The sequence below is a fragment of the Staurois parvus genome, unplaced genomic scaffold (assembly GCF_062004578.1).
Source record: "Staurois parvus isolate SC_StPar_1 unplaced genomic scaffold, SC_StPar_1.0 ptg000220l, whole genome shotgun sequence".
In the NCBI taxonomy this organism is placed as follows: domain Eukaryota; kingdom Metazoa; phylum Chordata; class Amphibia; order Anura; family Ranidae; genus Staurois; species Staurois parvus.
Genome location: NW_028318016.1, coordinates 1,467,328 through 1,489,820, shown reverse-complemented (window position 1 = coordinate 1,489,820; position 22,493 = coordinate 1,467,328). Strand labels below are relative to the sequence as shown.

At 37.2% G+C, this 22,493-nt stretch overlaps 1 protein-coding gene across 1 annotated transcript in view; it reads left to right on the top strand.

Annotated features, from left to right (window-relative positions):
- The window catches only part of DOC2B (double C2 domain beta), a 693,978-nt gene that overhangs the window by 657,631 nt on the left and 13,854 nt on the right, over positions 1–22,493 (top strand). The window contains exon 7 of the mRNA XM_089679188.1: positions 20,264–20,345. Coding sequence (XP_089535314.1) covers positions 20,264–20,345 — 82 coding nt within the window. The remainder of the gene's footprint in view (positions 1–20,263; positions 20,346–22,493) is intronic.

Here is a 22,493-nt window from a genome sequence, read left to right as displayed (position 1 = left end):
GCATTCACTATATCTGGTCTCCCACAGTACACACAACATGGAAAGGCCATTATTTTAGTAATGTGTGAGGTACCGATCATGTGATCACTGATTGGCCAATAGTAAGCAAGATGTAACTTCTGACATCATTGTTAACTACATGTGAAATCTGTGAATGCTCACAGAGGTCACATGGTACAAGGCTATTCACAACAGCCTTGTACCATGTGACAAGCTGTGACCAATCACACAGCTTGCACTGTATTTCTCAATGGCTGCAAGATTTCAGCCAGAGAAAAGGAGAAATGATTGCTTTTACAGCCTTTATGGGTGTAAAAGCAATCAGTGTAAAAAAAAAATCTTTATCACCCCCCACAAGTAGTACAGTGTCACTATGGTGACACTGTACTGCTAGGGTTCCAGTATGTTAAAAAAAAAAAAAAAAAAAAACATAAATAATAATATAAAAAAAAATCAAAATGTTATAATTTTTTGGTTATACATTTGGGTTATTTTTTTTTTTACTAAAAAGATAGATGAATAAATTTTGGCCAAGATTTATGAAGAAATATTACTTATTTGCAAATTTTTATAAGAAAAAAACTTTTTTTTTTAAATGTTTGGAATTTTTCATTTATATAGCCAAAAAATTAAAATCTCAGTGGTGAATAAATACCACCAAAATAAAGTTTTATCTGTCTCAAAAAAATTCACATGGGTAAAGTGTTGCATGACCGCGCAATTGTCATTCACAGTGTGATAGCACTGAAAGCTGAAAATTCGCCTGGACAGGAAGGGGGCGAAAGTGTCTGGACTTGAAGTGGTTAAACCAGTAAAATTCACTGGTGTAAGCAATCATAATATTTAAAAAAACAAGGAAAATGGATCACTTCCCCAGAGTAGTACATGTTACTATGCTAACACTGTATTGCTCTGGTCACTGTGTGTTAAAAGAAAAGTTAAAAAAAAGAAAAAATTTAATAGATAAGAAAGAAAAAATTTTAAAAATTATTTTTTTTTCACATACTTTCACCAGTCAGTGTCCTTGATCACCGCCACATCAGTTATATGATGACGCTGTACTGCACTGATGACAGTATATAAAAATATTTTTTTTTGAAATTTGTAAAACAATGTTTCTTAATTTCTTAATTTTCCACAAAATGATGCCTTTTACTAATTTCCTTGGACTGCCTACCTTCCAAAAAAGAGTAATTTAAGAGATATCTGCACTGTCCTGACATTTTTGGGCCTCTAGAAATGAGATAAGTACATCAGGATTGATCGATTTTCAGATATATACCATCATTTGTAAACTCTATAACTTTCCTACAGACTAAATAATAAATACTGATTTGGGTTATTTTCACCAAAGAAATGTAACAGAATACATATTGGCCTTAACTTATGAAGACAGATTATTTATTTTAAAATGTTATAACGTTTTTTTTTTCCAAAATTTTCAGTCTTTTTTCATGTATTTAGCAAAAAATAAAAAAAACAGTGCTAATCAAATACCACCAAAATAGAGCTCTATTTGTGTGAAATAAATTCTAAAAATTTCATATGGGTACAGTGTTACATGATCACAGAATTGTCTTTCAAAATGTGACAGCGCTGAAAGTGTAACATTGGCCTGGGCAGGAAGGGTGAAAGTGCCCGGTATTGAAGTGGTTAATGCATGGTGACACTGAGACTGGTGTTGCAGGGATTGGGGACATTGTGACTTGTTGCACTATTAGGGCTAATTCACACATGGGGCTTGGGATTGGTAAAACCTTGCAGCAGAGTCACAGGGTGTGATATACACATGATTTGCAGACATGGCAGGCATTATACTCCCTGTCATTTTATGCCCATTGTACATGATCAGCCCCATAGCAGTACCATATCACCATAATTAGAGATGAGCGAATTATTCAAAAATTCGATTCGGCTGATTCGCCGAATTTGCGGGAGAAATTTGATTCGATGCGAATTTATTCGCCGCGAATTTAACTTATTAAAAGGGTTTCTAGGCTTCAGAGAGCCTTTATATTAGTGCAGAACACTGTACCTTTAATTTAAATGCCCTTGGAGTCTGCTGGGGAAGAGAAATAATACTGTCAGTCAGTATGACATGCAGATGAGTGCCGTCGATCTTAGAATCACCGCACACTTCACTCATTTGGGCAGTCACGGGGCACGAGGAAAAAGAAGAAGAAGAAGAATGAAAAGAAGAAGAAGAAGAAGAATGAAAAGAAGAAGAAGAAGAATGAAAAGAAGAAGAAGAAGAATGAAAAGAAGAATGAGAAGAAGAATGAAAAGAAGAATGAAAAGAAGAATGAGAAGAATGAAAAGAAGAAGAAGAAGAAGAAGAATGAGAAGAAGAAGAATGAAAAGAAGAATGAGAAGAATGAAAAGAAGAATGAAAAGAAGAAGAAGAAGAATGAAAAGAAGAAGAATGAAAAGAAGAAGAAGAATGAAAAGAAGAAGAAGAAGAATGAAAAGAAGAAGAAGAAGAAGAATGAAAAGAAGAAGAAGAAGAATGAAAAGAAGAATGAGAAGAAGAATGAAAAGAAGAATGAAAAGAAGAATGAGAAGAATGAAAAGAAGAATGAAAAGAAGAAGAAGAAGAATGAAAAGAAGAATGAGAAGAAGAATGAAAAGAAGAATGAGAAGAATGAAAAGAAGAATGAAAAGAAGAAAAAGAAGAATGAAAAGAAGAAGAAGAAGAATGAAAAGAAGAAGAAGAAGAAGAATGAAAAGAAGAATGAAAAGAAGAAGAAGAAGAATGAAAAGAAGAAGAAGAAGAATGAAAAGAAGAATGAGAAGAAGAATGAAAAGAAGAAGAAGAAGAATGAAAAGAAGAATGAGAAGAAGAAGAAGAAGAATGAAAAGAAGAAGAATGAAAAGAAGAAGAAGAATGAAAAGAAGAAGAAGAAGAATGAAAAGAAGAATGAAAAGAAGAAGAAGAAGAATGAAAAGAAGAATGAAAAGAAGAAGAAGAAGAATGAAAAGAAGAATGAAAAGAAGAAGAAGAAGAATGAAAAGAAGAAGAAGAAGAATGAAAAGAAGAAGAAGAAGAATAATGAAAAGAAGAATGAGAAGAATGAAAAGAAGAATGAAAAGAAGAAGAAGAAGAATGAAAAGAAGAAGAAGAATGAAAAGAAGAAGAAGAAGAATGAAAAGAAGAATGAAAAGAAGAAGAATGAAAAGAAGAAGAATGAAAAGAAGAATGAAAAGAAGAAGAAGAAGAATGAAAAGAAGAAGAATGAAAAGAAGAAGAAGAAGAATGAAAAGAAGAAGAAGAATGAAAAGAAGAAGAAGAAGAATGAAAAGAAGAAGAATGAAAAGAAGAAGAAGAATGAAAAGAAGAAGAAGAAGAATGAAAAGAGAATGAAAAGAAGAAGAAGAAGAAGAAGAATGAAAAGAAGAATGAGAAGAATGAAAAGAAGAAGAAGAAGAATGAAAAGAAGAAGAATGAAACGAAGAATGAAAAGAAGAAGAAGAATGAAAAGAAGAAGAAGAAGAATGAAAAGAAGAATGAAAAGAAGAAGAAGAATGAAAAGAAGAAGAAGAGGAATGAAAAGAAGAAGAAGAAGAATGAAAAGAAGAAGAATGAAAAGAAGACTGAAAAGAAGAAGAAGAAGAATGAAAAGAAGAAAAAGAAGAATGAAAAGAAGAATGAAAAGAAGAAGAATGAAAAGAAGAAGAAGAATGAAAAGAAGAATGAAAAGAAGAAGAAGAATGAAAAGAAGAAGAAGAAGAAGAATGAAAAGAAGGAGAAGAATGAAAAGAAGAAGTATTCCAGTACAGCAAAAAGTGTATCTGCAGAGAGCTCCGCTATTTCTGACAGTTCTCTGACAGTTCCTTCACATTTACAGCGGTTGAAACATTGTATCTATTTATTTCCGAATAAAAACATCTGTATCCTAAATGGAAACAAATAGATACAATGTTTCAACCGCTGTAAATGAACTGTCAGAACTGTCAGAAATAGCGGAGCTCTCTGCAGTGACACTTTTGCCGGCTGATCGGGAAAAATTCGATTCGTGCACCCGAAGTTTGCTAAAATTCGGATTCGATGCGAATCAAATTTTTCCTGATATTCGAAACGAATTCCACTTCGCCAGGTTCGATTCGCTCATCTCTAACCATAATGACACTGCCTTGCTCAAGTGACAGTGTGTAAAAATATATATAATGGCTGGGCTGGAGGTAGTTAAAAAAGTGGGAGAAAAACATTTTTTTATTTTAAATAATATAACAACCTGACATGAATTTTAAAGGCATGCTTATACTGCCCCCAGGACCCCTATTTCGACTTTAATGTTCAAGATGATAAACAATATATGGACTTGGAAAAAAGGAAAGGGTGGAGTCAGATAAAGTTGCAACCAGCATTTAAAGTATAACCAGAGGCAAAACTTTTTTTTTAAGTTTTTTTTTGCTGTCTGTCCTGTTTACTTTTATCACTAGAAGTGAAATAAAAGAAAATTCCAGATTTTGGCTTGTCACCAGAACAGGAATAAAGGAAAATCTTCCAATGGGTGCACTAATTCTGGTGACCCTAGTGACAACCAGTCAATTTCATGAGATTTGTCTTCTCATATACTGCTTTGTCTATGGGACAGGAAGTGAAGGGAAATCTCCCCAATGAAACACAGATGAAAAAAAAAATTCAGGGGGGTTATAACTTTCCCTTACACTATCCAAAATGGATAGAAATGGGTTTGTTTTCAGTTCTACTAAGTGATAGAAGTGATACTAAAGGTTCATTTGTTTTTTTAAATAACAAAGATTTCATACTTACCTGCTCTGTACAATGGTATTGGACAGAACAGCCCTGATCCTCTGCTTCTGGGGTCTCTCGCCAGTGCTCCTGGCTCCTCCCCCTTGACCAGTGCTCTCAATAGCAAGCTGCTTGATATGGGAGCAGTGGTGCGTGCTCGCTCCCAAGCTGCACTCTATTCGTCCCTAAGACACATAAAGCCACAGCTGAGCCTGCCTCAGCTCTCTCCTTACTGTCTGTGATTGACAGCAGTGGGAGCCATTGGCTGTGTCTCACCCAATGAGAAGTGGGAGACCCAGGAGATCTGAGGCTCCTGTGCACAATGCTGGATCGAGAGAGGGCTCAGCTTCCTGCAATCTGGATCTCCTGGTTGCTTTGATACTGTTTATCCTTTCAATTAAAGTAACCTTTTTTTACCTTATATATTTTCCACTATATCCCCATTCTGAGTGGATTGGCCCAGGTTTTATATTAATAAAGAAATAAATTATTGTTTGTTTGTTTTTTATACAAAGTTACTAAATAAGACAAAGAGCAATGCTTGTTTACAAAGTTCAAACCCCTACAGCAGTCTGCTACATTTCAGTTTATAGAAGTCAGTGCAGAAATGGGTATGAATCAGAGGCCCTTTTGGCTTCCCGATCTTACTCAGATACACACATCTGATGTCATCTTTAATAATTTTTAAGATATGTTTTGCACTAATGTTCTTAAAGCTGTATTAAACCCAAAATTGTAATATATTGCAGTTTATCAATCATTAGATGTTGCACCTGCATTTATTTTCTTTTTAGGCTTTTCCCCTCTGTTTTCACCTGGTGATCTGGCCAGTAACACACCTCCTGTGTCTCCCCTATGGATGAAGGAGCACAGAGGCAGATACTGGACGAGAGCTTGTTGTTTTGAAAAACAACAGACCTACCGGCTGGATCACCAGGTGAAAAAAGAAGAAAGAAAGCCTAAAATAGAAAATGAATGCAGCCATCATATCTAAGAAATGGTACGCTGCAGTATAATAAATGTTTGCCTTTGGGTTTAATACAGATTTAAGAAACAAACAATATAAAACAGGACTAGGTCTATAAAAAAAACTCTGAACCTATCCTAAATTAGCGCTCAGTGAGCAGTAACACGATAGATAAGCCAGCAATATATATTACAAAAGAAATTGCAGTAAGACATCAGAAACTAATATGACCATAAGACATAGCTTACAGCACTCACTACTTGCAAAGTCATAAAAAGCTGAACCTCAGGAGAGGACAGGAATTTTTGCAGGCCAGTCATAGTTAAGGATTATAAGTACAGGTGTGAAGTTAGTAAAAGCACCGATGAGATACCTATCACCACATCCTGTTCTCTCGCTAGCAAGTAAAATTCTAGAGAAATCTGGTCTAGCAAGGGTGAAATTCCATTGGGCGTTATTTTCACTGAGTGATACTGCTGCTGATGATTTGTTGCCAGCTGTAGAATAGGCTGTTTGACTTCACATTTAGGACAAGTCAGATTCAATCCTTACCTAATTGTATCACAACAGTTGGTTTTAAGGTTCATGTGAACTCCAAATATACTACCTGTTGACAGTTGCATTTAGTTTTAACTATAATTTACAATGAGACAACAATTGAAGTATACAGGCGTACCTTGGTTTACGAACGCCTCAGTTAATGTAATGTTTGGTTTACAAATGAAAATCCATTGAAAATAATGCCTCAGTTTACAAATTTTTTTTCACAATACGAAGCAAGTTTCCCCAGGATGCATTGCCCGTGGGAGGTTTATAGCACCGGCCCTGTGCCTTTAAAGTGCACTTTATAAGGAATTTTGAACAGATAAGACTATTTTTTACCTTATTTCTGACCTCCAGAACGGATTAATTGGTTTTCAATGCATTTACAAATTTTTCTCACAATACGAAGCAAGTTTCCCCAGGATGAACTGCGCCTGGGAGGTTTATAGCGCCGGCCACGTGCATGCTGTAGTCTGTAGGTAGCATATGGCGTCGCGTGTGGAGTTGTTGGAGTGGTTTCGCATCGAGTTTTGGAGCCATTCTGGAAATTTGTTAATCGTATCCCTGTACAGTATTTATGCCTTTAAAGTGCACTTTATAAAGTGTTTTGAACAGATAAAAGACTTTTCTTTTTTACTTTTTTTCTGACCTCCGGAACGGATTAATTGGTTTTCAATGCATTCCTATGGGAAACATCGAGTTTTGGTTTACAAATTTTTCGCAATACGAAACGTCCTAGAGAACGCATTAAATTCATAAACCGAGGTACGTCTGTATATGAAATGGAGAAATTCCTCCATGTGGGTTCGCTGCCCTTCTGTGCTCTATTCACTGTACCAGAGCTCCCTGTCCAGTGAATGTCAAGGACAGCTGTTATTCGCACTGAACCTTTTCTCTGCTACTTAAAGCAAACCGACATTCTCTCAGTCAACTATTTTTAATTATTATGTTACTAGAATTAGTAAATAGAGAGTAAACTATTTTATTTTACATTTCTTCAGTTGCGTCCTGATTTCTAGCCTAAACCAAAATGATGTCATATGTCCCAGGAGTGTTCCTGGGCATTCTTTTTTCTTTCATCTCTAGGGGGGGAGGGGATTTCTCAGCTAAACACAGCATGTATGCCTGAGGTTAGGGTATATAGACTCCAGGATATAAACCATAAACCATCTGCCCTTACTCAAGATGGCCAAAGCTAAAAATGCTGGTGGGTGAAGACATGGATGGATGGGTGGGTTTGTTTTGAATATTAAAGCAGAACTAAACCATCCTATCCTTTTCAGCCAAGGAATCTGCCATCTTAGAATCTGATCTGCAACTCCCAAGATGCTGCGCATGTGGTCAGTTATGACACCAGCCATTTGATGGTTTGATAATTTGGTTGAGAGCACAAGCAAATGTGCCAGTTAGCATTCACAGCATGCCAGGAATTTAAAGCGGAACTAAACCCTCCTATCATTTTCTGTCAAAGAAGCTGCCATCTTAGCCTCTGTTTGATCTATAACTTTTTTTTAAAACTGTTCAGCTTAAAAATGAATGAAATAGCATTTTCAGTTATGTTCTTTAGATACCTATTCAGCTTTAACCACTTCCCACCCATATGACTTCATAAGCCATCCTGGACCAAAAGTGGAGATATGATGCCTGCAGCTCCCGTTTTTTGGGGTTTTTTTTGCCTACAATCTAAAAGCCATCCTAGCAGCTAATTAGTCACTGGATTGCTTTTACATGCAGTGGGATCAGACATCCCCCCTCCCGAGGCCCACTGGCTCCTCTCCTGGCTCTCCTGTGCGATCGGGAAGCCCAATATCTGATCCAGTGGTGCCTCTGGGTTATCATAGAGCTGGCCCATGGGCCAGATGGTCCCCAGCCATCTCTATGGTCCTGGAAGGCCAGAAGCGACGTCATGGAGTCACTTCCAGATCTCACAGATGTAAACACTGACATTTGTTTTTCTGCAAAGCAGAGATCAGTGTTTGTTTTTTTATCTCATTCTTTCCAGAGTAGAGGAGAGATCTGAGGTCTTATAGACCCCATATGTCTGCATAAAGAGGACCTGTCATGCATTATTTCTATCACAAGGGATGTTTACATTTATAAATAAAAGTGATAAAAAATAAAGGGACAGTGTAAAAATTTAAAAAAAATTAATAAATAATTAAAAAATGGCCTTGTCCCCCCCATGGTCGCACACAGTGATGAGCACATACCTAGGTCAAGCCTGCATATGTAAAAGGTGTTCACACCACACATGTGAGGTATCACTGCGAACGTTATAGAGAGTAATAATTCTAGTGCTAGACCACCTCTGTAACTCTAACCTGGTAACCTGTAAACATTTTTAAAGTGTTGCCTATGGAGATTTTTAAGTACCGTAGTTTGGCGCCATTACACAAGTACTCACAATTTTAAAACATGACATGTTAGGTATCTATTTACTCGGTGTAACATTATCTTTTATACTTTACCAAAAATTAGATTATACATTGTGTTTTTTTGCAATAAAATTTACTAAAGTGTATTTTTTCCAAAAACGTCGCTGCCTAAATACCATGCAACACCCGCCATTTTATTCTCTAGGGTTTCTGCCTAAAATATATATACAGTATATAATGTTTGGGGGTTCTGAGTGTTTTTCAACAGAAAAAATTATAATTTTTGCATGTAGGAGAGAAATGTCAGAATTGGTCAGGAAGTAGTATTTCTGTATTAGTGTGGCTGTGAATGAATATTCTGCCTAGAAAATTAGTGGTCAGAATCAGCCTCACAATGAATGGCGCAATGTGTAAAGGCCACCAGCAAGGCCTCACTATCCTGGTAAGTCAATAAGCAGTCTGAGAACCATCAATTTACACAAATGTAGTCTTCATAAATAAATACTGGTTTCCAATTGCAGCTCATGTAATCTTAATCTGGAGTTAGAAATGAAATACAAAAATATGCATTTTCCAGAAAGAGGTGGCGGCAGTCATCAGCATATATTTTGCAATGGTGACAAACAGCTCCTTTTATCAATGAAGGACCATCAACACACAGACAAAACCAGTCTGCAAAAGTATGACATGAAGCCTATTAGCATTACAATCCCAACAGCTTGCCTGGCTCATGTCCAACCATAGAGATGATTTGAAAGCTGTTAATTGAAAACACAATAAATCTGATTATTTATATTCTGAGAAAGGATGTGACCAATCTGAAAGCTATAGATAAACCTCCAGAAGAACTTTTTATTTTAGATTTACAATAACAGGACAGGTGATGGTGTTAAATGGTAACATACTATCATTCTACATTCACGGTGCTACACTATCTTTTTCTTTTATGTTATCACTCAGTTACCCAAAATAGCCCCTGAAAAATATTAGTTACTTACAATATATGCCTTTCTGATTTACAGTGTCTATCTTCCCCATACCATACCACCAAACCTGTCACCAGATAAGATGATTCTGTGATTTAAGTCAAAACACACAAACACCTGTTATGACTGTTATTAGTGTTCCCTCTTGTACATCACCCTTTATTTATGAGTGCCCATTGCAACTAATCAGCAATCATCCATTGTTCTGATGGTACCAATTCCACATTATGACCTTTAGATGGCACTGACTATCATAGGAAATAAGTATGCTACGCAGGCCAGTCTAGTGACCACAATTCAGAATTGTCTGCATCTACACATATTTGATTTGCAAAGAGAACATTTGATTTGACCTAATTTGCCCAGAATAAATTTATATGCAGGTTCAGTGGATGAATAGGTATGCATATTTTTTTACAAATACATTTCACAGAGTACATATCTAAAGCCCAAACATTCACACATCTGCTTTTATTTTCCTACATATATTGCCTTCCTGGTTATCTCTTAAAGACATTAAGTTTACTTGTAATTTTTCATTTATCTGTTTTTATTGATGTGGGCATCTCTTGAAACGGTATTTTAGATTTATAGCCTCAGCATGCCAAGTTAAAAGAAAGTAATAAAAAGATAGCAATTATTTTTCATGACCACTGTGGATGAAATAGAATATCATTCTGCAGTAATATTACAATATCTGCCTTTTGTCAGCTTTCTTTATAAATGAATCTATGTAACTAATCCTCTAAGCTGTAAGTCTGGAATGTGCAAAGCTTATTCATACACTTGCCAGGCCACAAAGAACAAGCACTTATGTTCAGCTAAATTAATAAAAAGTCACCATAATCCCATTTAGTGTTTTATTATTGTTTAAATGGTAATGGGGTTATAATATGCATCGCCTATATTAAATATTCACTGATTCCAGATATGTGAGCAATATTAGCATTGCTTTTGAAATTACAATTGGGAAATTTTAGCTTTGCCTTTGATATTCTGAGCTTGAATATTTAAAAGTGGGTTGGCAAAAACTGCTGGAGCATTTAAATATTTGAAAAACAAATACAGTGCTCAGCATCAATAAGTACACCCCATTTTCAAAATATTTTTTTTTTAAATTATATCTTTATTACATTTTTAAAATACAAATACATATTAAACCAGTAACATACAGTTTAAAAATCCATATTTAATTTCCATCCCCCTCCCCCTATTTACCCTCCCACTTCCACCCCCCAACCCCCCCCCCCCCCCCCCGTATCTTCTTGGTTTTATCCTTTGCTTCTTGTTCTTCTTTTGTTAATCTCCCTCACTATTATATCTCTCTTTCTTTATCCTCTATCTTCCTTTCATTTCCAAATTCTTGTATTGTTATAATGCCTCCTAAAACCCCTTTCAAAAGTAAGATTTTAAACAATATCTCTATGAACACAAGAACAATTTCCAAAATTTTGACAAAACTGAGTTTTATAGAACATTTTTTTAGCTCATTACATGAAAGGAAGGTTAATAACACAACTTAGATTACAAAATCTTCAGTTTTACTCAAATTAGTTGATGCAAAAATGAATACACCCCACAAGAAAAACTACTACATCTAGTATTTTGTATGACCTCCATGACTTGTAAAGACAACACCAAGTCTTCTAGGCATGAAATTAACAAGTTGGTGACATATTTCAACATCTATTTTTTTCCATTCTTCAAGAACAACCTCTTTTAGAGCCTGGATGCTGGATGGAGAGTGATGCTCAACTGGTCTCTTCAGAATTCCCTATAGGTGTTCGGTTGGGTTCAGATCAGGAGACATACTTAGCCACTGAATCACTTTTACCCTGTCCTTTTTTAGAAATGCAACAGTGGCCTTAGATGTGTGTTTTGGATCATTGTCATGTTGGAAAAGTGCACGACGACCAAGGGCATGGAGTGATGGTAGCATCTTCTCTTTCAATATAGAGCAGTACATCTGTGAATTCATGATATCATCAATGAAATGCAAATCCTCAACACCAGCAGCACTCATGAAGCCCTGCAGAAGGACACCGCCACCACCATGTTTCACTACAGGCGCCATGCATTTTTCTTTGCACTCCTCACCTTTGCGACACCGTACAGTTTTGAAGCCATTAGTTCCAAAAATATTTATCATGCTCTGATCACTCCACAGTCCCATTAGTCTTTTTCTTTTTCAGCATGGGCCCTGGCAAATTCCAGGTGGGCTTTTTTGTGCATGGGCTTTAGGAGAAGCTTCCTTCGTGGATGACACCCATGCATGCCATTTCTCTGTAGAGTATACCGTAGTGTGTCACGGGAAACAATCACCCCAGTTTGGCTTTCTGCTTCTTTAGCTAATTGCAGTGAACTTGCATGGCAATTTTCTTCAACCTTTCTCATCAAAAGACACTCCTGTTGAGGTGTTAACTTCTGTGGATGTCCTGGGCATCTCTATAAGATGGTTGCAGTTCCATCTTTGTTCAATTTTTGTATCATTTTTGCTACAGTATTCTGACTGATAAGTAAAGCTTTGCTGATCTTCTTGTAGCCTTCAACTTTCTTCTGTAAAGAAATTATTTTCTTTCTTAGGCCTTGTGACATTTCTCTTCCATTCCATTGCTGACAGCATAAAATGGGAAGGGAGTTTTCTTTGTTAAGTAACGCCTTTTTATATCAACTGTCTGCTGGACACCTGTTTAATGAATAATTAGACTCACCTGTAGCTGAATTCTTGTTTATTAGGATTTTGTTGTCTAAAATTTTGCTTTGCTCCACAGACTATCATTGGGGTATATTCATTTTTGCAACATGGTCTTGAATTAACTTGATAGGAAAAGTACTTTTTTGTGTGTGCAAATTAATAAATCTTGTTTGCAATCAATGGCCACATTTATGGGAGTATTTTGTATTATAGTGTCCCATAGAGAATGTTGTGGATGCAGGTGAGCAGGTGCAGCAGCAGGAAGGTACAGCGGAGGTTTGGACAACCATGGGCAGCTGGCAGCCAGAGATAGCCACAGGCAGGAGAGGTTGCAGCGTCACACAAGCTGGGTCAGGATCAATCGGGCAGATCAGGTACAGAGGAGCAGGCAAGTGGATAGTAAAGGGATGAGCCGGGTTGGTGCAGGTGGAGTTCAATCGTGGTCAGGTCAAATCAGGTAGGTAACAGGAATCAGGATACAAGCAACAAGCACAGAACGTAGTAGACCAGAAGGCACAAGTTTAAGTGCAGCAGGGGTTTAAATAGACCGCCCGTGCACGCAACTGCATGCACATGCGCACCGGCACGGCCTATGGGTACCCAGCTTTGGTTTAATGCTTTGTGAGCAACATAGGACAGACGTTTGACTGGGATTCCTTTATTGCTTCTGGTGGATTTCCTGATTATGGCCTGGTTTCTTTTTTACAATATTTGGATTGTCTGCATTAATTTCTATTTCTCTGTCACTTTGTTGCTTATCTTCATGCGACAGGGAATGTGGAATTTCTCTCAGTTTGAAGCATTTGTGTTAGTTGAAGAAATTTTGAACACACTGAAGTTTCATCGACAATTACACTTCTACTGGTGGTTAGTTTGTTTGTGTCTTGATGTAGAATTCTGTAACCCTTTTGAGATTCACTGTACCCCACAAGTACACCTTCCTTTGGGCGAGCATCCCATTTTGTACGTGTTTCTATTGGGATGTGCACATAGGCTTTGCTTTTTATTTAAATTTTTTTAGATGGTTCAAGTTCGGGGATTTTCCATTCTACAGTTCATATAGAGTTTTCTCACTTGATTTTCCCTGTAGTCAATTTTGGTGATGTGGTCATATTTGCCTCCCCCCAGTATGGCATATCTGAATCAAACAGCATGGTTCTTCCACTCTCACGTAGAGTATGGTTCATTCTTTCTGCAGCCCCATTTTGTTCTGAGTTGTATGGTACAACAGTTGAAATATTATGCCATGCTTTCTGAGAATCGCCTGTGTGTTATCACCTGTGTATTCAGTTTCATTGTCTGTGCGCAATACACTCGGCATTTTGCCAAATTTGTTGCTTACTTGAGCCAAATACTGTTCAAGTTTCTCTGGTATTTCATTTTTGTTTTGTAACAGATATAGTGAAGTATGACTGGAGTAATCATCTATAAAAGTGAGAAAATACCTCTCCTTTCCTGGAGTCGATTTTTTCATTGGACTGCAAAGATCTGAATAAATTAAGTTAAGATTTTTTTTAGCTCTGTTGTTACTCTGCTTTGGAAAGGCTTTCCTTGTCATTGTTCTTTTTATACAGCTGGTGCATTTCATTGTTTATTCACATGGACTAATTTCTTTTCCACTTGCATAGTCATTCTCATTTAATTTCTTTATTATATTATATCAGGACTTCTGTACCCAAGACATCTGTGCCATATGTGAATATAGTTTAAATGTTTTTCCTCCTTGGCAGTACTACCAACCTCATTGCAGTTCTGTTGATACCGTTCATCTGTAATTTTAGCCTTTGCCAGTAAGATATCTCCTTTTGTGATGGCACAACTGTCATCTTGGAAGGTCACTACATTGCCTTGTTTTGTGAGCGTCTTTACTGACAAAGGATTAGTTTCAAGAGCAGGGACATATGGGACATTTTCTGGTGACATTCTGGGAAAATAGAACAGTAAAGAACACCGTCTCCTGTTCCTTTTGATTCCATTATTTGCCCATTGGCTGTGGTGATTTTTTTCTGTTTTACTCTGGTAAAGGTGAATAAAGAAATTTCTGTCATTTGTCATGTGACTCATAGCGCATGAATCGACGCGCCATGCCTGCAAAGATGAGTTGCAATTTTTTTATTGAAAAACATATTTATTATCTGAAGAAAAATCAATTTTTTCATTAACACTTTTTGGCCTTTTGCAGTTTAGTTTGTTTTTGCATTCTAACTTTCCAAATTCTGCAATCTGCTTTCACATGACCTTGTGTCTTTCACACAAAGCACACATTTCTTGTTTGCATGTTAATGTTTCTGTTTTATGCTTATATTCATCCACAAGCTTGCCCCTAACATATTCCAATGTCAGTTCATCATCTGGACATGCATCAAGTGCTGTAACAAATGTTTCATAACTTTCTGGTAAACCACTAATATTGCTGCGCAACAAAAGTATTTTATTTCTTCTGCTATACCTCTCAGGTGTTCAACCATTTCATGCCTTTTGTAATCCTGCATCCTGCAGCTTGCTTTGGTATAGCTTAGGTACAATTTATTGCTAAGATTAGCTCTTTCATGCACCTTTTGTAGTCCTTACCGCATTTCATTAGCAGTTTCACACATACATGCATGATTTGATCGTCTTTTATGCTAAAGAGAGATTATGCTCTAAGCTTTCTGGTCTTTCTCTATCCACTCATCTGCATGGTGTTCTGACCTGACTTAATTTATACATTTCCATGTATGTTCTCTTATCAGCAGCATAGCAGCATTTTCAGCCTTACTTTCCAAGGCTGGTAGTTCTGGTTTGTCAGGTTTGCAATCAAAAAGCTGTGTTGCAGCTGTGTTGCTGCCCATTTTCTTCTATTATTCTGTTGCAGTTTTATTTTTGTTGTTTTATCTTGCCTTTATATGCTGTATTTGGCTATGACTGGGTGTCTGAGCCCATAAGCTGTTAGAGAATCTGTATATAGCCCTAGAGAACAGACAGTGCACAGTCCACATGTGTTTATCTGCTGCTTCTCTGCAAACAGGAAACAGGAATTTTTTTATAGAGAAGAGACATAGAGTTATATCATAGATGCAGCTACAAACATATAAACACTGTCATCTACTGGTTGAAAAATACAGTATATCTCTATTGAGTACTTAAACATGTAGTAGGTGTACAATAATACATGAACAGTGTCACTCCAACACTGTCACTCATCTACGCATTCCACCATGTCTCATATTGATTTTATGTATGTTAGTAATGCAGTTCTTTCTTGAGTTTTAGCAAGTGTCTATCCTCCCTTGTAGAATATCTGACATGTCCACATGCTGTTAATGTTGAATACATTCTCTGCTGTACAGGATTTCAGATGTTTCATATTCACTTTGTGCCCAAGGTAACCAATCACTCCTGCACTCTGTTGTATTCACCCTGGAACCTATCACTTCATACTTGTGGCTTCTGTGACATACAACAGACTGCAATAAAAATGATATGTTTATGCTGCTTTGATGCATATCATGTTTTCAGGTAACTGGGGGAGATATTGTATGTTTCTGGCATGCTAGACTCAGACTACTTCTTAAGACCAATATAAGCACATTCAGAGTCAGAGAGGGGGGGGCTTATTAAAGCTTGCCACATTGATAAGATGATGGTTGGCAGTTGACTGGATAGTGGCTTTTTTTTTTTTTTTTTGGATGAATGGAAGACACATGGAAGTGATAGCATTATTTCCCAAAATCCATTGCATTAAGATTTTTTTTTTTTGGTAAAATAGGTCAACCAAGAGTGTCTGCAAAGGCTGCAGTGTGGCCTTATATATACAATCAAGTGACACTCATCCTATGTCTATGATTATATTAGAATTCATGATACCATGACATTTTAAATTCAACATTTTATTTGATAATTTAGCAGTTTGTTTTCATATATTTGACTATCAAATTCATTTGTATTTTTTTCTGTAATTTGTTAACAAATTTCATGTGTTCATTATATGTGTCATGTAAACACATTTTTATAGCTGTGCCATATGACTAAAATAAATTATTTATGACAAAATTCATTGGTTTTAGACAAAATTGTTACTAAATATTGCTTAATATGTCCTGTAAATCTCTGGTGGCCATCAATGAGAAATGTGAAGCAAAATGGTTCCATTTAGTGCAGGTATTTAGTGAATGGTAATATGGTTTTCATTGAATATGAAACACTAGTGACCTCTATAGGTAGCACACAGATATTGTACGTTTATATAGAGCTGATAGATATCTGAAACTACTAAAAACAGTAAAATAAATGACACTGTTGCATTTTATTATATGAAACTTCAATACAAAAAGATCCATAATGCCTGTATTCTGTCTATCACTGTTACACACAGAGGTAGTCAGATGATGTACCATGATCTTTACATCATCACTGGCTTTTTAGGAATTATGTTTCCTGCTATTTAATAAAGCAGTCAATATAGCAGTGATAAATTCCAACATGTTGTCAATTTTAGCTGCCAATTAAACATGTTCTACTAATCTCTGTAGGACAGACCTAGAAAGTCAAAAGAAATTGATCTCATGGTACAAATCAAGTCAGAAAACCTTGCCCTATTGCTTCTTCTGCATTCCCAGAATGAACTGCTTCTTGTCTCTCTTGATTCTCTGCTGCAGAAATTCTCCTGCAAATTGGAGTTTTAGGATGCAAGGTAGAGCAAAAGACGTTTCAGTACAGTGAGACCGTGCATGAGCTACTTACCATTCTCTGATGTCTATGGTCAGGTTTAAAGTGTTTCTCCCTCAAGATACGTGTTGAAAACAACTACTGACATACCAATCAATAAATATACTTACTTACATCTTCTAAAGTGTGTTTTTGTTTTTTTCTTAAAAAATAGTTTTACTTTATGCTTTGAAATACATAAATTAAATGCCAACTCTACACAACAAAACCTATGTAGGCTACTACAGTGGTTTTCACCATACCCAGCAGCCCTCCAGGTATAAGATATGCATATTTACATTGTGCATCATTGTAAGTTGGCAATAAAGATCATACCTGGAATTCAGCTTTAATCAGGTTTTGTACACTGTATGTGTCCTCTTTGAGCATATTCCCCTTACTTCCTGCACGGGTCACCCCTCGTGTGTGTTCTCATTAACCACTTGCTCTCCAGAGGATTTACCCCCCTTTCTGATCAGGGCATTTTTCACAATAGGGTGCTGCGTTACTTTAACTAACAATTGCGCGGTCATGCAACACTGCACACAAATTAAATTTATGTCCTTTTTTTTCCACAAATGGAGCTTTCTTTTGGTGGTATGTGATTGCCTGTGCGTTTTTATGTTTAGCACTATAAACAAAAAAAGACCGACAATTTCGAGAATAAAACAATATTTTTTACTTTTTTGCTATTAAACATGTCCAGTAAAAAAATGAAAAAAATCAAATTTCATCATAAATTTAGGCCAAAATGTTTTTGCTGAAAAAAATCCCAATACGTGTAAATTAATTGGGTTACGTGAAAGGTATAGTATCTACAAATGGCAGTATATATAATGGGACTTTTTTTTATTATTCTAGTAATGGCAGTGATCAGCAACTTATAGCGGGACTGCAGCGGGCATTCTGACACTGGGGGCGAACTGTCACTGACATCCCCAGTGACACTAATATAGTGATCAGTGCTAATAAAAAGCACTGACACTGTATTAATGACACTGGGCAGGAAGGGGTTAACATCTGGGGTGATCAAAGGGTTATTGTGTGCTGTGTGCTGTTTTACTGTGTGCTGTGTGTGTGCTTTACTGTGTCAGCACATTGTTTTGTTTGCTATGCAAAGCAATACAAAGCAATGTGCAGGAGCTGGCAGGTCTGTCCCCCGTCAGTGATACTCGGCGATCACTGGGTGCTGGCGGGTAAATCACCAGCCTGGACTCGGTGATTGACAGCTGAGGCCGCCAATTGCGCAGGTTCTTACCCGGAAATGCAGAATCACGTATATATACGTGATTTCGCGTAGCCCTGCTGCCCTGTAGCAGTATTTCTGATATAGGACGGCAGGCAAGCAGTTAAGGAGATCCCCTCTCCCTGTTCTCTCAGATAGAGGGGGAATCTACTCAACAGGAGGAATGTAGACAGAAATATGAATCTCGAGGTCCCAAATGCTGATATTGGCATAGGTGACTGTAAATATCCTTTTGCTGTGTATGATGTAGCTTTGTTACCTCTGAACTGCACTTTGGGAGTGTTTTTACCTAATGTTATTTAAGAAATTGTAGCGGGGACAAAGTAGTAAAACATGTTGGTGCACTCTGGTCTCTGTTTCTATCTCATATTTCCACTATAAGGCTTTGTGCACAATGGCTGTCAAAAACACTGCTTTTAAGGGCATTTAATGTTTTTTTTCTGCCTCTAAATACCTCCTATGTTAGCCTGTAAGGGAGACTCACTAAAACTGCATGATGTAAAATCTGGTGCAGCTTTGCATAGAAACCTATCAGCTTCCAGGTTATATTGTCCAAGCCTAACTGAACTAGCTGGAGTTAGAAGCTGCACCAGCTTCTGAGTGTTCCAGTTTTAGTAAATCTCTCTCTATGTGTCCAAGCACACATAGGTGTTTTGAGACAGGAAAAAATAAACATCACTTGCCCATTCAGGAGAGGAATGTTTCTGCAGCAAAACGCCTAACGTGTCTAAATGCGCCCAAACGCTGGGTGCGCTTAGCACTTGAGCAGTCATTTATTTCAATGGCCAGAATAAATTAATATTTTGCCCAATAGAATGAATGAACCCCCAAATGCTTGACGCACCCCAATGTGTTTGCAAAACGTGACTTTGGGCATATTTTTCACACTGCCTTTTTCCTGCCAATAAAAAAGGCATTCAGAAGAGCTGGGCAAATGTCCAGTGTGCATGAGGCCTAACTAAAGTTTTCAAAATAAAAACATCAGCAGTGCTCAGAACTTCATGGTCCACTGTGAAAAATGGTGTCTGTCACTTGCTGAGGTGCAGCCCTCTAAAGATCTAGGAATCTTGGTAACAAGTGACAAGTGGATACAACAACATAGCACAGCACAGCCATGGAAAGCAGTGTGCTCACAGTGAAGCACTAACACAGGACACAGTGTAAAATGGCACACAGCACGCAGTTAACCCTTTGATCACCCCACATGTTAACCCCTTCCTGCCCAGTGTCATTAGTACAGTGTCAGTGCTTTTTATTAGCACTGATCACTGTATTAGTGTCACTGGGGATGCCAGTGACACCAAGTCAGTTCCCCCCAGTGTCAGAATGCCCTCTGCAGTCCCGATGTTGCCGCCATTACTAGTAAAAATAAAAAATCCCAGTATATATACCACCATTTGTAGACGCTATAAATCAACTAATTTACACGTATTGGGATTTTTTGTTAGCAAAGACATAGTAGAATACATTTTGGCCTAAATTTATGACGAAATTTGATTTTTAAAAATTTTTTACTGGACATGTTTAGTAGCAAAAAGTCCAAAATATTGTTTTTTTCTCAAAATTGTCTGTCTTTTTTTATAGCACAAAAAATAAAAAATGCACAGGTTATCAAATACCACCATAAGAAAACTCTATTCGTGGGCGAAAAAAGGACATAAATTTCATTTGGGTTCAGCGTTGCATGACCACGCAATTGTCAGTTAAAGTAACACAGCACCGTTAAGCAAAAAATGGCCTGGGTAGGAAGGGGGGTTAATCCTCTGGAGGGCAAGTGGTTAAGCTTTGACAATAAAACCTGAAAGCTGATTGGCTTCTCTGCAGAGCTACACCAGATTTTGCACTCATCCATCTTTAGTAAATCAACCCCATTATGTGAATGCCTTATCAACTTGTGTGATATCTGCTGGGAGGTGTTAGCAAATAAACTTTTAATTGGTGCAAAACATTTACCATCATTAATCTATAGCCAATGACTAATTATTGTGTTGCCTGTATCATCTGTATTTCAGATACTTGAAACCAGATGAAGACAAGAAATCAAAACATAAAACTGCCGTGAAGAAGAAAACGCTAAATCCAGAGTTTAATGAGGTATCAATAGTCTTTTTTTTTTCATTGTATCATTTTTTTTGTATGGTGAGTGTGGCAGGTGGTTACAAAATGTGAGAAAACTTAGCAATAAGCCTGCAACCTTCACTTTACATTTAAATATCAAATTCTTTCAATATGATGCAACCCAGAGATCAAAGTCATCTGTGCAGTGCTGCATAGTAATGGTATGTACAAAACAAACGTCATCGCACCGAAGGCAATGTTGTTGCTTGTTGGTCATACTGATTTTGGTTGCAAATGCAGAGTTAAAGTATAACTAAAGGTGAAACCTTTTTTTTTAGTCTTGGATAGAGTGGAGAGGAATTAGAACGCCTGTTCAGTTTTTATTGCTGTTTGTGTCCCCATTAAGGAGATTCACCCTCTTTATTTGTCCTATTTACCTTTATCATTGAGAGTTGAAGTAAAAGAAAATCACAAATGTTGTCCCCATAAAAGTAATAGAAGGGATATCCCTCCCTTGCTCTACCCAAAATGAAAAAAAAAGTTTTGCCTATAGTTCTACTTTAAAGTAGATATAAACCCTAATTGAATGACATTTGGTTTGCTAAAGCACTTTGTGTCAAACAATTGCCAACTGGTGATGACAGTGGAATGTTTCTGCGCAGTGTGCATTGGCATAACATCCTATTGTTTTTCTTGAAGAGTGTGTGTCAGGGCGACAACACAGGAGAGCAACTGGGAGACATGGGCAGAGCGTTGTCACCCTAATAATGCCTTCACAAAGTCCTTGATGGCAAAGTCACCAGGATTTTTTTTTCTTGAAAGCTTCAGATTTAAAAATTATTTTTGAAATTACATTGAGGGTTAATTTACACTTTATGTGGTGACAGATGTTTTACCACATGATAAAACATTTGTCATTGCAGGGACACATAAGAAACAATTGTTTCCTATGTGTCTCATTCACACTACAATGCAGTCTAGCACTGTGCTGCAGCATGCTGTGGTACAATGCAGACATGCATTGTGGGGCAGCGCAGTGCACATGCGTGAAATGTAACTGTCACATTTGCTTGTGCTCTCAACAAAACTGTCGATCCATCAAATGGCTGGTGTCATAACTGATCACACGTGTAGCATTATGGCAGTTGTAGGTCAAACAAGAGCTAAGATGGCAGCTTCTTTCACTGAAAAGGATAGAAGGGTTTAGTTCTGCTTTAACATATTACAGCTTTGAGGATATTCAAAAGTGCACTTAAAAAAACTATTTTAGAGCAGAGTATTTTTATTAGTACTGATTAGCTCCCTGTTGACCATTGATTGTTTGCAGTGGTTCAGAATTCTGTGTCGCAAGCATGGCAATGGACATAAAAACAGTATCATTTTAGTATAAAAAGAATTGCAATTGCAGAAGAAAGAGAAGTGCAATTAAAATATCAGTGTAGCTGAGTCCTAACTACCTTAGAGTTTGTAAAGCCCAACGTCAGACTAATGTCAGCTAAGGTAATAGAAAAGGTCCCCCAGCATTTGTAAAAAAAAAAACTCCAAAAAAAAACAAAACAAAAAAGCAGCTATGGCTGCAATGCTTAACTCCTCTCTGGCACTGTCCCCTGCAGTACCTCTTCTTCACCACTAGATACCCTCAGTCTTCTTAGTTGAATTAGATCCTGCATCATTCAATGAGTGAGAATGGGGACATACTGTGAATGCAGGGTGTCATAGACCCACCACTCCAGGAGGCATCACCACAGCACCCTACACCCACAGTGTAATGATCCAAAGATCTGGAGGCAAGGAGGACCTCACATGTTATGTGACTATCCTATTCCTGTCTGTGTTTTACAGTAACATACTAAAATGCGTCACCACAGCTCATGACTAAATTCAATGTGTGGTGCCCTGCCAGCCCGGCACATTGTACAGCAGAGCAAAACACACTGCTGTGCACAATGCACATATTATCCATTGCAAATTAAGAGTTTGAGTGCATTGTTGCATGTGTTATGGTGCTTAGCAGCCCATTCATAATAAATAGGCTGCCTTAATGCAATGCTAATTTACGCAACTCAACAGTGGAGAAAGTGTGAATTGCTCCTATATGAGCCTCTTTCCGCCAGATGCATTTGGATGCGTATAGACAATAAAAAAACATCAATAGTATGTAAATTATTTGGGGGAATGGTAAGG